This window comes from Calonectris borealis, chromosome 1 (genome assembly GCF_964195595.1).
Source record: "Calonectris borealis chromosome 1, bCalBor7.hap1.2, whole genome shotgun sequence".
Taxonomy (NCBI): domain Eukaryota; kingdom Metazoa; phylum Chordata; class Aves; order Procellariiformes; family Procellariidae; genus Calonectris; species Calonectris borealis.
The window spans coordinates 218105859-218120346 of NC_134312.1; the positions used below are offsets into that span (position 1 = coordinate 218105859).

The 14488-nt window shown below is 48.3% G+C and overlaps 1 protein-coding gene across 3 annotated transcripts in view; it reads right to left on the reverse strand.

The window, feature by feature from the left end:
* The window catches only part of GDPD5 (glycerophosphodiester phosphodiesterase domain containing 5), a 178697-nt gene that overhangs the window by 12824 nt on the left and 151385 nt on the right, over window positions 1-14488 (reverse strand). For all 3 annotated transcript variants that reach the window (XM_075140355.1, XM_075140356.1, XM_075140357.1), the window contains exons 9-13: window positions 12338-12420; window positions 8925-9075; window positions 7415-7633; window positions 3523-3680; window positions 1403-1550 (exon numbers count right to left, since the gene is read on the reverse strand). In XM_075140355.1, the coding sequence (XP_074996456.1) occupies window positions 1403-1550; window positions 3523-3680; window positions 7415-7633; window positions 8925-9075; window positions 12338-12420 (759 nt within the window). The remainder of the gene's footprint in view (window positions 1-1402; window positions 1551-3522; window positions 3681-7414; window positions 7634-8924; window positions 9076-12337; window positions 12421-14488) is intronic.

Genomic DNA, 14488 nt, shown 5'->3' on the forward strand with positions numbered 1-14488 from the left:
TGTTGAGCTGGCAATAAAGCACAACGAAGTCCCCAAGAACACTGGGCAGCCAAAGCCTGGCAGAAACAACCACTTCGTTCCAGCTCCCGAGCCATGTGCTACGTGATGGAGGGGGCTCAGATGGTGAAGCTGGTTAGATTACATCACCCAGGCCCTTCAATATGCAGGAAATCAAGGGATTTTTATGCTGACGGTGATATAAGAGTGTGCACTCACAACAGAGTTGGAAATCCAGCAGATGGGAGAGCCCTTGGAGAAGGACTCCAAGTATCAACTGCTTTTCATTGCTGGCAAAGGGGGTTTTGGAGTAAAAAGCTACCAGTGATGTGCACACAACTCCTGCCAGCTGTAGTGGAGGACAGATGTTTGCAGCAGCACAATTCAGATGATGCTAATCTCTTCTGCCAACAGATTCAGCCTTTATAAAACCATTTTCAATTCTCCAGCTTCAGCGCGCACCAGTGCGAACTTGTGGAGTCAGACACAAGCAGTAGGTTAAGCAAAGGCTGCGGACATCGTGCATAGATGTTCATCCATCTAGGCAGTAGTCTTGAGGTCCTGCCTCCAGCTAAAGATGCAGATAACTCATTAACGTTAAATTCTCCTTGTGCTCATCTTATTCTCCCCTTTCCCAAGCAGATCTGCCAGAGCAGCAGGTAAAGCTGCCTCCTGTCCTACCCCTGACAGGATCTGTCCTCTGAAAACAGCCCCTCCATCACAAGCACTTACGCCTCCGCAGCTGAGCTCTTGTTTTGGGAATACTTTAATGCAACTATTTCATCATTTTCCCTCCACTCAACATGACTATTTCTGTTTGGTTCAGAGACCTAAAGTGCTAGCAGGGTTTTCAGAGAGTTTACTGGCTAACATCATGGGTAAGGGGGCTACCTTTGGTCTCTGGTTGTTCCTTGTCCGGCAATGGGGTAGCCAGAGGTAACACTTGTCCTCATTTGGTATTAAAAATTGGCAAAAAGCTAGTTTTGAAACCTGCCTGAAGCACAGAAGCCAGGTTTGCTTGTTCACCTGTGTGCCTGATTCTCCTGCAACTTTAACAGCTGCTCAGCAGGTCTGGAAAGGTGTTTTTCCATCAGAGGAAAATGGAAAAATCATGTGGGTTAAATGGGGCATGCAACATCATCTCCAAGGCTCCCAAACCCTGTATGGGGAGAGACGAGGCCATCTGAAGGAAGGGATTGTGCGAGAGGAGCATTGATCCGCTACCATCTCAGGGCTCAGGCATACAGAGGGTGAAAACTCTCAAGCCCAACAGCACGGTGAACCCAATCTTCCTGGAGAAACCCACCAGACATGTGGCTGCAGTGGTCAACGGCCACCTCTACACCCCTCCGCTGCATCCCCTCCTTCCAGGGGTTCAGAGCAGCTTCCCAGGTATCGTGCTTACCATTAGCCAGATGGGAAAAGGCACCTTGCGAAGGACGTGGGAGCTGTCGGAGGTGACCGACTGGACGCCGGCGCACCACAGGATGGAGTATAGCCAGGGCTCGTTCACAGTGTAGAGATTCACGCTCAGGTTTGCCATGGCGTAGTCCCTGCCAGGAGACAGACAGGGTGAGATGTCATCACCCAGCAAACGTCAGACCCTCATCTCCAAGAGGAAAGCTCTTGCTATCAGCCGCCGCTGTAGTCACAGCTAGATTTATTGGGTTTGAATTGCATGAAACAGGATTTTTAACAGGGTACAGTCACTTCATAAGCAACCCAAGGGCATTGACATCAAATGGTTTGAACTTGAAAGCTTTCTTCGCCTCTTGGATGCTATCTGACCCAGGCCACAGCCCACCTCAGATACTTCCTCATGAATGATGGGCACGTCATGTTTTTCTAACAACCGCCTCATCATGTTGATGTAAAATTAACATCTGGCTCAGATGCCTGTAACACTTCATAAGCAATTTAATTAAAAACTGACAGACTGCATTTCCAACATCAATTTTTCCCATGCCCTTGTTTTGGGGACGGTGACAGAGTTACAGCTTCCAGTCTCCTAAGGTCATTTTCCAAGAAGCTAAAACTGCAAGCTGGGGTACAGGAGCTGTCAGCAGCAAACCAAGCACTTATAGTGGACTCTCTCTACCCACACGATTTGCATAAATTGCTCTGTTTCCTTATCTACAAAGCAGAAGCATCGCTAATCTCCCTCGCATGGGCAGCACGGAGATTAATCCTTGCAATTCGGTATCAGCAAAGCACTTTGGGGTGGAAGGCCACTGTACAAGATGTGGACATCTCAAAGCTCACAACACGATCAAGCTGCTCCAAAGGCTAAGGGATTCTCAAGGGCAGAGATGGTCGCAGCAATGTTACATCCAGATGCTGATTTTTGGGCGGACTGAGGAAACTGCGTTATCCCAGGGCTCGTTGAGCCTGCTCTGACTCGTGCTGCAGGACTGCAGCAACATTTGACTGGGCACCACAAGGCCTTTGGGGTTCAAGAAACACTCAGGTGGCTGGTCTGATTTTGGAGACAGCTGAGGTGGGATTGAGAAGAGATTGGGACTGATGAGCTGGGATAGATGACAGAGTTGGCATATGGTCCCCTCCATGAGATAGAGCAAATAGGTAGGAGAAAAACGGGCAGGAATTACCCTGCAGGTAAAGCACAGACTTGGTTTTAAGGGCGAGCAAACTAGACAGATTGCTGGCAGCCACGGAAAGACACCACCGGCTTACGCTAAATAGGACCACGCTCTCAAAGAGCTGTGGGCTCAGCTCTTCTCTACTTCCAGCCCAAACATACAGTAAGACAGCTACTTTGAAGATATTTTATTTCTGCAAACCTGTTTCATTTTCAAGTATTTCATTGGGGGAAAAAGTTAAACTCTAAAAAATAGAAAAGCTGTATTAGAGACAATCTGCCCTTTCCGAGAAGAGGGCAAAGCTGGGAGCTAACACGCTGCGTGGTTCAAATACAAGCTCAAGCAGAAGGAGAGGAACCCCACGCTGCCAATCTCATTAAAGAGGAGACCTGACCGGTCTAAATAGCTGACAAAGGACAACAATGAATCGGGTGAATTCTCTGCAAAGAGAAATTTCTGAAAGCATATCCAGACTTTGGACTAATCAAAATCCCGTGGTAGCAACTCTGGAGCAGACAAACAGAAGCAAAGGGCAGCTGCTAATGAGGATGAAACAGCCCTTGGAGGTAGTCGGTGTGAAAAGCCTTCACTTTTTCCAGAGCTGACAGTGTAGTAAGAATCAGCCGATTCATATATTTGTATTTCAAAAAGGATCATCGTATACTGAATTAGCAACGCAGAGCTCCTGGGAACAGCCTGGATTCTGTGTGATGGGTAGGGAGAAGCTTGCACGGCTCAAGCTTTCAAGAGCAAGTCCATCTAAAAAGATAACTCTGTGCAGATAAGACAGCCCGGGACGATCAGAAAAGATGCTGCTGAGCCAGGGACGCACACAGGGCATGAGGTTAGCAAGGGTGCGCAGAGCTGTGGACACCTGCCATGGAGCACAGGGGCTATCACGCAGTATCCGAAGAGAAGGCTGTACCTGACATCCTCGTTCGTGACCTTGGTGTAACGCAGGTTGAGCTTCACGATGCCTTTCTCCCTCATGCGTTCCGCATCCAGCTTGAGGCCAGAAGTCTGCTGGAAACCCGGCGCAATCTGTCTGACCAGCTGCCTCCCCGTGTCCGGCAGCCACATCACCTGCGGAGGGAGCGAGACAGAGGACGGCTATGGCCAAGACCGTTCACAAAGCTGGTGACACAAGACAGCCAGTTTACACCAAGCCAGAAGCAAAATCACATGAGAGACTGCCTCGTTTGCCACGCAAATTGTCTAGGAGACGCTTACAGCCTCCCACATCTCTATTCAAACGCATTTCAGGATTGTCCGCAAGCCCAGAGGGCTGTAACACACAAAGACTTAGAGGTGAAAAGGGTTGAGATACAACGGGATCAGGCCAAGGGCTCATGAGAAGAGACATGGTGTATCCTTGAAAACCTGTCCTCCCTGCCCAGTCCAGGGCACAGAGAGAACTAAGGACATAAAATTGACAGTGCAGACAGCATGCATAGGAGAAACCTCCCATGACCCCAGTTTTAATCACCCTCTTTTATCAGGGCTACATCTACTCCAACCCAAGGCAAGGATTTCCCTGAGTTCATACCACGCTTTAAAAAATTGTCGAATTAATTACTGTTAACATGCTCAGCTGCCAGATGTGAAGTGGATGCAGGCACCAAGCTGGGAAGTTTAATGGCTTGTGCCATGCAGAGGCTGGGCCCAACCAGATGATCTCAGCAGTACCACGGGGCATTGCATTGCTTTGACCATGTTTAATAACTCACTGGCACTCATCTACCAAAGCACCAGAGCAGCACAGATACAGCCGAATGCATTTTCAATAGGGAACCATAAAACCTGGGTGAGAAATATCACTTTATGACCCCACATCTATGTTTTGTTTATTTTTCTCCTGCTCTCCATTCCAATATCCAAGGAGAAGACAGCACGGTCCTCCTTTGGATCTAGCCAAGCCGGCAGAGGCTTTGGGATAACACTGCAACCACATAGTTAATTGGAAATTGGGTGGCAGTGTCAGTCATTAGAAAGACAGATGGAAGTTAAAAATAGCTCCGTCCCTCCTGGGCCCATCACCGCACAAGTCAGCGCTGAACTTGTCTGTGCATGCAGATGCACCTAATTGATACAGACGAAACATCTGAGCTGCGAGTGATGTAGTCATCCCATTTGTCAGCCTCGCTACGCTATTTTCAACCAGCCCATATTCAAGGGAGAGCACAGGACAGAAGAAAGGACCAGATTTCCTTCCCTAGACAGGTCAAGAAGAGAAGTTTTCCAAGGGACACCCAGAGTGCCCAGGTGCCCTTCTGACACATGGGAAGCGGTGCCCTCCCTCCAGAAGAGATCACTGCATCAGTGGTAGCTCCTCATGGGCTGGGTGAAGCTCTGTACCTTGTGGTCAGAGAGGACACAGCTAACAAGGCTGGCTGGGCTCTGCTCGCAACCGCTCAGAGCTGGAAATTAAAATGTTTGGCATAACCCAGCAAGGACAATTCTGGGGCAGAAATGGAAGTCTGGACGACATCTCTGCAGATACATAGACCTCCTTTTGCTGAAAACCCCTCAGCTCCAGGACACCCATTTCTTGCCCAAGCAGAAGCTGGCTCTGGCCGAAGCAGTTGCTCAGCCCAGGGAGAAGGATTATTGTGTTGGGTTTGCGTGGCAAGGTTTTGGTAGCGGGGGGGCTACAGGGGTGGCTTCTGTGAGAAGCTGCTAGAAGCTTCCCCCATGTCCAACAGAGCCAATGCCAGCCGGCTCCAAGATGCACCCGCCACTGGCCAAGGCTGAGCCCATCAGCGACGGTGGTAGCATTAAATATAACATATTTAAGAAGGGGAAAAATTTGCTGCGCAACAGCAGCTGCAGCACAAGAGAGGAGTGAGAATAAGTGAGAGAAACAACTCTGCAGACACCAAGGTCAGTGAAGAAGAGGGGAGGAGGTGCTCCAGGTGCCGCAGCAGATTCCCCTGCAGCCCATGGTGAAGACCATGGTGAGGCAGGCTGTGCCCCTGCAGCCCGTGGAGGTCCACGGTGGAGCAGATATCCACCTGCAGCCCGTGGAGGTCCACGGTGGAGCAGATATCCACCTGCAGCCTGTGGAGTACCCCATGCCAGAGCACGGGGATGCTCGAAGGAGGCTGGGACCCCGTGGGAAGCCCATGCTGGAGCAGGCTCCTGGCAGGACCTGGAGACCCATGGAGAGAGGAGCCCAGGCTGGAGCAGGTTTGCTGGCAGGACTTGTGACCCCATGGGGGACCCAGGCTGGAGCAGTCTGTTCCTGAAGGACTGCACCCCATGGAAGGGACCCACGCTGGAGCAGTCCATGAAGAACTGCAGCCTGTGGGAAGGACTCACGTTGGAGAAGTCCGTGGAGGACTGTCTCCCCTGGGAGGGACCCCACCCTGGAGCAGGGGAAGAGCGTGAGGAGTCCTCCCCCTGAGGAGGAAGGAGCGGCAGAGACAACGTGTGATGAACTGACCACAACCCCCATTCCCCGTCCCCCTGCGCCGCTTGGGGGGAGGAGGTAGAGAAATCGGGAGTGACGTTAAGCCTGGGAGAAAGGGAGGGGTGGGGGGAAGGTGGATTTAAGATTTGGGTTTATTTCTCATTATCCTACTCTGATTTGATTGGTAATAAATTAAACTGATTTCCCCAAGTCGAGTCTCATCCAAGTTTTGCCCCAGGTTTTGCCCTTGATGGTAATTGGTGAGTGATCTCTCCATGTCCTTATCTCGACCCACGAGCCTTTCGTTATATTTTCTCCCTCCTGTCCTGCTGAGGGCAGTGATAGAGCGGCTTTGGTGGGCACCTGGCGCCCAGCCAGCGTCAACCCACCGCAATTATTTAAAACCAATGAGTCGGAGGGAGAGGCAGGGCTCCCTGCTGCTCGCGACTGGCCTCCAGGTCTCAGCCTCTTCTCTCATGTCCAAGGCTCTTACCGAATCGCTTGGTGGGAAGAGACCTCAGGAGATGTCTACTCCAACACGAACGAGAGCCAGCACTCATTTCGGACCAGGTTGCTCAGGGCTTTGTCTAGTTGGGTCTTGAAAAGCTCCAAGGACAGAGATCCCTTCGTCTTTCAGGGCCCGTCTCAACACTTGCCTGCCCTCACAGGGAAAACTAGTTTCCTTATATCCATCGGGAACCTCTCCTGTTTCAATTTATGACTACTGTCTCCCATCCTCCTGACATGCAGCTCAGTGAAGAGCTTTGGTCCAACTTCTCAACAACCTCCTTGCCAGTACTGGGGAGACCTAATAGCAGCTCTCCAAAGTCTTTCCTTTTCCAGGATGAAGAGACTCTATTCCCTTAGTCCCTCCTCATATGTTCAGCCCCCTGACCAGTTTGGTGGCCTCTGCAGGACTTGCCCCAGTTTATCAACATCTGTCTTGTAGTGGTGAGCCCCCCACTGAACACGATTGCTGAGTAAGGGGAATAATCGCTTTCCTCCATCTAGCTATACTACCTGTCCTGCTGAGGGGAGTGATAGAGCGGCTTTGGTGGGCACCTGGCGTCCAGCCAGGGTCAACCCACCGCAATTATTTAAAACCAAGGAGTCGGAGGGAGAGGCAGGGCTCCCTGCTGCTCACAACTGGTCTCTCAGCCTCTTCTCTCATGTCCAAAGCTCTTATCGAATCACTTGGTGGGAAGAGACTACTACCATGAGTACAGTCCAAGACACTATCAAGCCTCTGGGACCACCAGCCTCGAGGCACAGTCCTCCCCAGAACGACTTCTTGGCATGAAGTGGCATTTCAAATCAAGTGTTCAAATGGATCAGATGAGAAACTCAAGAATTCAGGGAACCCATAAGGAGGGATGTTTGGAAACATCACCAACCCCACAGAACTCACAGCCTGTTGCCGAATTCCCGATGCCAGGATGGTTTCCAGGGTGATGTTGATGTAAGTGCTGTAGTAAGGATGAGCTGGTGGCAGGTCCTGGAAGTTCAGGATGAGCGATGTGTTGTCCTTGATCACCTCTAGCATATCTGCCAGCTTGCAGACTGACTGGTTGGCAGCTTCCAAGTAGTCAGACCTCGAAAGAGACCCAGCTGTCCAGAAAGGGTCGTTCTGAAAGCAAAGCACAACCCGACATTAGTGCCACAAAGCCCACAGTCCTCCAATACAGGTAAAGACCCTTTTCTATCCCACCTTGGCAACAGCTGACAGCTACGCTTGATGACCATCTTGCAGCTTGCTGAAACGCCGTGCCTCAGTTTACTTACCCAAGGGGAGGTCACTAAAGCAAGGTGAGCTGGGCAGGTCATCCCATTTGCAGGGGGACAGCAGAGCTATAAGGCAGTAACGTAATTTTCCAAGGTAGTAAGCTAAAAATGTACTTTTGCACACTATGTACGTGATCACCGTGGATTCCTCAGAATCCAAAACCAAAAAGGACCAGCTATTATATAGCTAACGAGCTATGGGCTGTTGGAAGAGATGGGCTCCTGACTTAAGGACGTTCAGGAATGACTCTGCTTCAAAGTACACCCCAAAAAGCAGCCTTCCAGCTGTTGTCTTGGCCCTTCTCATCTGGCAAGCAGTTTTCCCTGCATTCCCCCTCCCACAACCACATCTGCAGGCCAGCTAAGTTTCTGTGCAGCAGCACGTGCAGCTGTAATACAAAGACATCCCCATCACACCTCCAGACCAGCTCAGATCAGAACGGCAATGAAGCTACGGTGGTTTCAGGCTTCCACCAAGCAAGCACCCAGAGAGCTCCAAGCAGGCACGTGAAAGTGGTATTTGAGCTTGCATCGCCGCAGCGATGCCTCAGCAAGACACGTTCAAGCTTGCATGAGCGTGCCAGAGTGCTGCAGTCCTCCTTCCAGACCACAGCTAATGCTCTCCAAGAAGGTTACGGCTGCTGGCCAGAGAGCAGCTTGGCAAGAAGAAATCCCACCTGCAACCTGGCTGCACGCCGAAGGATGGGTCAAACCCATCCCACAGCAATTCTCCCCGCCCTGGACTTCAAAGGCTGAATTTCTTGCTTTTTCTTTGTAAAGAGAATTGTCTCCAAAAGTAAATTAAAGAAAAAGGAACAGCATATAACACGCTGTCTTTTCTGTTCTCTTTATAATCCTATTCCCCTCATGGGGGTCTTGAAGTTCTTTGTGGTATCAACCAGGCATTAAGGCCCCTTATTCCAGATGGTGGAAGAGCCACAGAAAGACAACGTGTCTTTTAGAACAAGTCTAAGTTTAGTAGAGGACAGAACTAAATGTGGTTCATGGACCCTTGGTCCAGCTGCACTTCAGACCACTCCACCGAAGAGATGGATCTACACCTCTCCACCTCAAAGAAGGTTTAGGCATGAGCTTTCATCCCATGGCCATGGCTCCAGGACCATGGCCGTACACACCTGCAGGAACCACTCCCCAGCATTGAGCTTTTCCAGGTCGGTCCAGTTGAACATGGAGGAGTGCTCGTAGGCCCGCTCTGGAAACACTTCCTGCACGTTTGTTGTTCTCCTGAGTGTCTTGTCATGCATCAGAAATGGCACTCCATCATAGCTGCAAAGACAGTCAGAGGCCCCATTGCAGGTGGAGGTGCACAACCACGTACACAGTATTAGAGAAATGCCCGTACCCACTCCAGCCTCTCTCACGGCTTCACATCAAAATCATTGTGAAGATCTCAATCAGCTTAACACGTCCCCAGCAACCCCATGACCAGTTGAAATGAGATGCACCCAGAGGAAAAAGTCTCTTAGATACCTGCTAGATGTTTGCAGTCATTCAAATGCTGACATAACCCTACCCATCCATCCCTCCCTCTTCACCACTCCACTACCCCCTCAAAAATTTCTAGAGTGCCAACTCGGGTAGCTTGGACAAGAACACCCACCCTGAATGCTCACGCTAACTAAAGCTTCCTGCAATGTCTGTAGCTCCCAATAATGTCAGAGGTTTTCCATACCCTGTATGCACAGACACACACCCAAACTATTCTCAAATTGTTAATAGTAGATGATGAGTAAGATTTTCAAAGGCTCTCAGACTATACGGATACTTAATGTTCACAGGCTTTCAGCAAGATGCAAGGGCTCCAAGCTACCGAAATTGCCTTTACCAGTTGAAAACTGGTTTCAGGCAACAGCTATGCTCACATGAGTTGTTAAGTTCATGCATCTTAAAGAAAACCCACCTCTCAGATGAAACTAAATAGCCAAATGCATGCCCTGTGGTTTTTAAGCCACCTAGATATTACAGAACAATGGTCTGGGAAACCTAAAAAAAGTCTTTAAACTTTCTTCCAGCCCAATTTTCCACCGGAATCAGTGGTAACACCACACAGGGCAGTGATGGTTTCTATCAAGGGCAGGGGGACAGTTGTTCGCACTCAGAAATCAAGATAAACCCAGGACAGCCAGCCTGATAATGACATTTTCCAAATCAAGGAGTCCATCTTCATAATAGGAGACTCACATAAAGTCTGGAAAGGAGATGGGGTTAAAATACAAAACCCATTTGAATTAGGAGACAATGCAGAGCACTCACCCCCACAGCCGGAGGGAAAACAAAAAACAATTTTAGATGATGGAGCAAACGCTGCCTCAGCTTTACCATTGCCTGCAGAACTCCCTTATCACAAAGGTCACTGGCATCTTTCTTTGCTATTTCTAGCATGCACTGTGCCAACTACTTCCCCCCCAGCCCAAAGCAACGCGCTGACACAGCAATACCACGCTCAGCAGCACACCATGTTGCTGCAATCAGAAGGGTTTTTAATAAATACAGTTAAAAAAAAAAAAAGAAAAGATGCTAAGCAACTGCAGAATTAAGAGTGTGGGGTGTTTAAGGGAGATAGGAGCTCAAGTCTTAACATCTCATAGCAGAGCATTATCAGAGACTGCTAAGCCTTAACCACAGTGTGGAAATCCTATGGGGCACTTAACATTCGCTCCCTCCTGTCTAATCCTTCCCCTTACGGAGCCACTCAGCGCTACCCAAGGCTAACCGCAATGTATTAGCAGGCACAGGTTTGAAAAAATAATTCAGAGACAGAAAGGAGAGCTTTAGAAGAAGAGATGTGGGAAGAGGTAGAAAATGAGAGCGGAACACGCAGTGATACCACGCTCCTGCTGCTTGAAGCAAAGTTGGCTTTATAACCAGCACTGGCTTTACAACCAGGGCCACCCAGTTTGGGGTGTGTAATGGGTAGGGAGCAGGATGTGATAGGTCTGAGTGTATGTCCAAGCAGCCCACACACGGCTGATACATGCCTAGAGGAACACGGAGACATCCCAGGAGGGATGTCCTGGGGACACCCCAGGTGGAGTGGACCCGTCAAGGCACAGGCACAAAGAGCGTCTTTCAAAGGCATAAGGACAGCAATGGGTGTTGTGCCGCAAACCCTTCCCAAAGTTGCTGCTAGCTGTACTGATAGCTCACTTTTTGGTCTGAAGGTCAATGGAGTCCTCTTTTTATAACGACACTTGGGCCTCCAAGAGAGGGCCTCAGAAAACTGGGCCATCAAGGGCATTGTTTAAGCTATGGATGCTTGAAGTGCTCCTCTGGGATGGCTGATGAGTGGCAACATGGGAAGCTCTTGGAGTCCACCCTTCCCCTTGGCCAGTGCTAATGGAAGCAACCAATTCAGCCACCACATGAGCTGAGGGCTCATTTGTGAGTGCGGACAGTCAAGTAGCTGTCCTTCACAACAGTTAATGAACTGATTTTTGAAAGAAGAATTATATTGCAAACATCCCAATTCATCTTTCATCCTTCCATGATGACCTTTCACTCCCTAGGTGGAAGAAATTCCTTTAGTTTTTATATTATTTGCTCTCAAACAATTATACAAAGAACAAAAAAGCATCCTAACAATTAAACTTCAGAAGCCCATCTTCCACCAGGCAAAAATATCTTTCCATCAACACCAACCTCCAAAGCGGTCAGGGGAAAAAGAAAATATCAGCTTTGAGTCTTTCTTGTATTTATAACTGGAACTGAGACAAGCTGAGGGATCACCAAGATAAGGCATTACTGTTCCCTTCATGCCACTTCTGCCCTCTTGCACAACTATGTAACACATGCAAAAAAACACAATTGAGAAAAGGAACAAGAATATGAAAGAATTATCAAAGTCCTGGAACAAAGCAGGGTTCTTGAAATAACCTTCTCTAAATCCTCTCTAAATCAGCCTTGTCAATTCAGCTTAACATTTTCCTGCAAGGAATGACTTTCTGACAGTCAACAGTATCACCGGGTTCCTCCTTCCCCCAGCACTAGTGACATGCGAGGGAGGGGAGGAGGAGAAAGGGCTTGCTCCTGGGCTGCCAAATTCTTGTGACAGTTTTGCAAGGCGGCCAAAAACCCTCCTGAAGACTCGCAGTGCAATGAAGCCAGTTTGGGATCTCCGCGCTCTCTGCACCTGGGGCATCCCAACAGAAGTCCCATTTAAGCAGTTCTGTCTCGTCCCAAGGCCAGCTGACTTCAAGTCAGGCTAGAAACCAGGTGCTGTGTTTCACTGCAATAAAGCAAGCGCTAGGATAAACCACAGTCGTCCTGCAAATGAAGATTAGTTTCATGACAAAGGTATCCAGATTCCCCCACCTGGACAACTTCACCTTTAATCATGACCTCAGTGAAACAGTTAGCAGCTTCTGTGTATTACAAATGGAGACAGCTAGGACTTATCGGATACATTCATGAGGAGAGCCCTTTTCAATGGGAAGAAGTGGTAACCAGACACACACCAGATAGGAAAAACCCACCAGCATGGTTTGGGCCATCCACAGAGAGTCTCAGACCAACCAGCACACTGGCTTACCTCAGTACGACATCAGCTTGGACTCCATACATCTTCTGCTCCACTGCCTTCTGGAAGGACATCAGAGTGTTTTCTGGTGCCAACTATGGGGGGAAAAAAAGAGCAATGAGAGATTAGTAGTAAGTGGAGAAGTTTACGAAGTGTCAGCGAGGATGCTGAGAGGAAGGTTTAGAGATATTAGGGAGCTGAAACAATCTTGTTTTGCAGATTACGTAGTGGCCAGTTACACTGGAGTACCAGCATCCCCCAGGCAGAATTGCATCTTACTGAAATGTGAAGATGACCAATACATTTGACTCCACTGATGGTCTTTCACACACAGGACAGAGTTCAATGCAGAGTTATCACGACCTGCGACACCAGAAACCCAGCTAGCTTGAGGTCTGGTGCAAAATTAGTGTATGAGAGGTTTGCCCACCAGCGTGGTCCCCCAAACAGTGGCTTGCTGGAGATCCCCAGAAAGTGATTGTTAATGCGATGGCAATTCTCTATCCACAGGTTATATCTAGAGCTATCTAAAACACCTTAACTGTTCTTCATTCTCCTATTTTCTACGCAAACAGTAATTACAATGCCATTATAGAAAGAAGAAAGTCCATAAACCAGGGTATTATCCATACCATGGAGAACAACTAGACCACAGTTCTGTGACACACATTTTATTTCCACATCTAATCATTCAATGAAGTCATCTATTACTCAGTCTAAAACCAGATGATTTCTCTAATAACAAATGTGCTAGTTAGTTTTAACAACAATTAAAAAAAAGCCTAGAAAATTTATCCCCATGGCTACGACAGATAAAGACTCAAATTGTATTTCAAATTCCTTCCTGTTGAATGGAGCAGATGGTAACAGAATTCTGGTTTGTTTAAAAACAGTACAGTGTGAAGACAAATACTTTGTTTTTCTACAAACCAGTACAGTATAGCTGGCCCCGAAATGTCCATAAACCAACAGGCAGACCAGAAAAAAAAAAAAAAAAAAAGACAACTACGGAGAGAAAAACTGGCAGGTTTTCTGCACTAAAACACAAGCACATCAAAATAAAGCTATTTTTAAAAATAAATTTTTTTTTCCAGTTTTGCTTTCAGGTTTAGAGCACCTGTAACATCCTGTTTTTCCACTCATCTCTGCCACCACCAGGATCAATAAGTTTCCATCAAGACACAACGAGCATTCACAACCCATGATTTTTAAGAATTACTCAGGGTTTGGAAAGAGGAATAATCAAGAACAAAGACCTAAATGCACCATGCAAGCAACATGCACAATAAATACAAAAAACTGCTCAAGATATTAAGGTGTCTCTGAGAATCATTTGTTTTCTTATCAGCTGAGGACCTTTCACGCTCGGGTCAGCAAAGCTTTGGAGGAAAATAATCAGTCCAAATGTCAGCAACAACCTTCACATAGCTCTGGTATCTCTCTACTGAATTCCTCTGGCTCAAGCCACGCATCAATACTCATTTGTTTTTCTTTTTGTTCAAAGGCAACACAGATGCATGTTATCTTCCTAAAAAAAGCTCCCAATCAAAGCCTGACTTGTCTAGGAGAAGACAGAGGCAACACTCCCATCACACCCTCTTGCACAGCCCAGCGCTGGGTCACGCTGGGTCGGGCTGAAAGAGCTTTTTGCAATATATTCACGATGCCCAGAGCTGTCAGCAGGGAGCAGCAGCCACATAAAGATCTAAAGATCCCATCCAGGCAGACCTGCTCCATCTCCTTGGGTTGCTTTCAGCATCTCGGGTTTCCCCCCCCCCAAGTAGCTCAGGTTTCTTCAGGATAACTCTGCAAGGTGATCCTCTCTCCACAGGGTAATGCTCAATATTTGCTTTCAGAGACTGCAGCAATCACAAGGAAATAAAGTGTGTAGTGTTCAAACTAGAGACAGCTGAGCTAGAGAAACCAAAGGGCGATGCAAGACCACCAGCCTGTCAGGAAGGGTTGCTGGGTGGATGCAATGCAAGTCCCAGCTCAAGATGTGACACCACATCAAGCAGCGACTGAACTCACGCCCCTATAAGCAGCCTAGCCAGGGATGCGGACATACAAGGAATAGAAAAGCAAAGTGTGTTGAGTTGTAAATCATCTCTCAGGCTAAGGGAGACTGGGAAGGGCAGGTTGGTTTACCTCCACCAAGCAGTC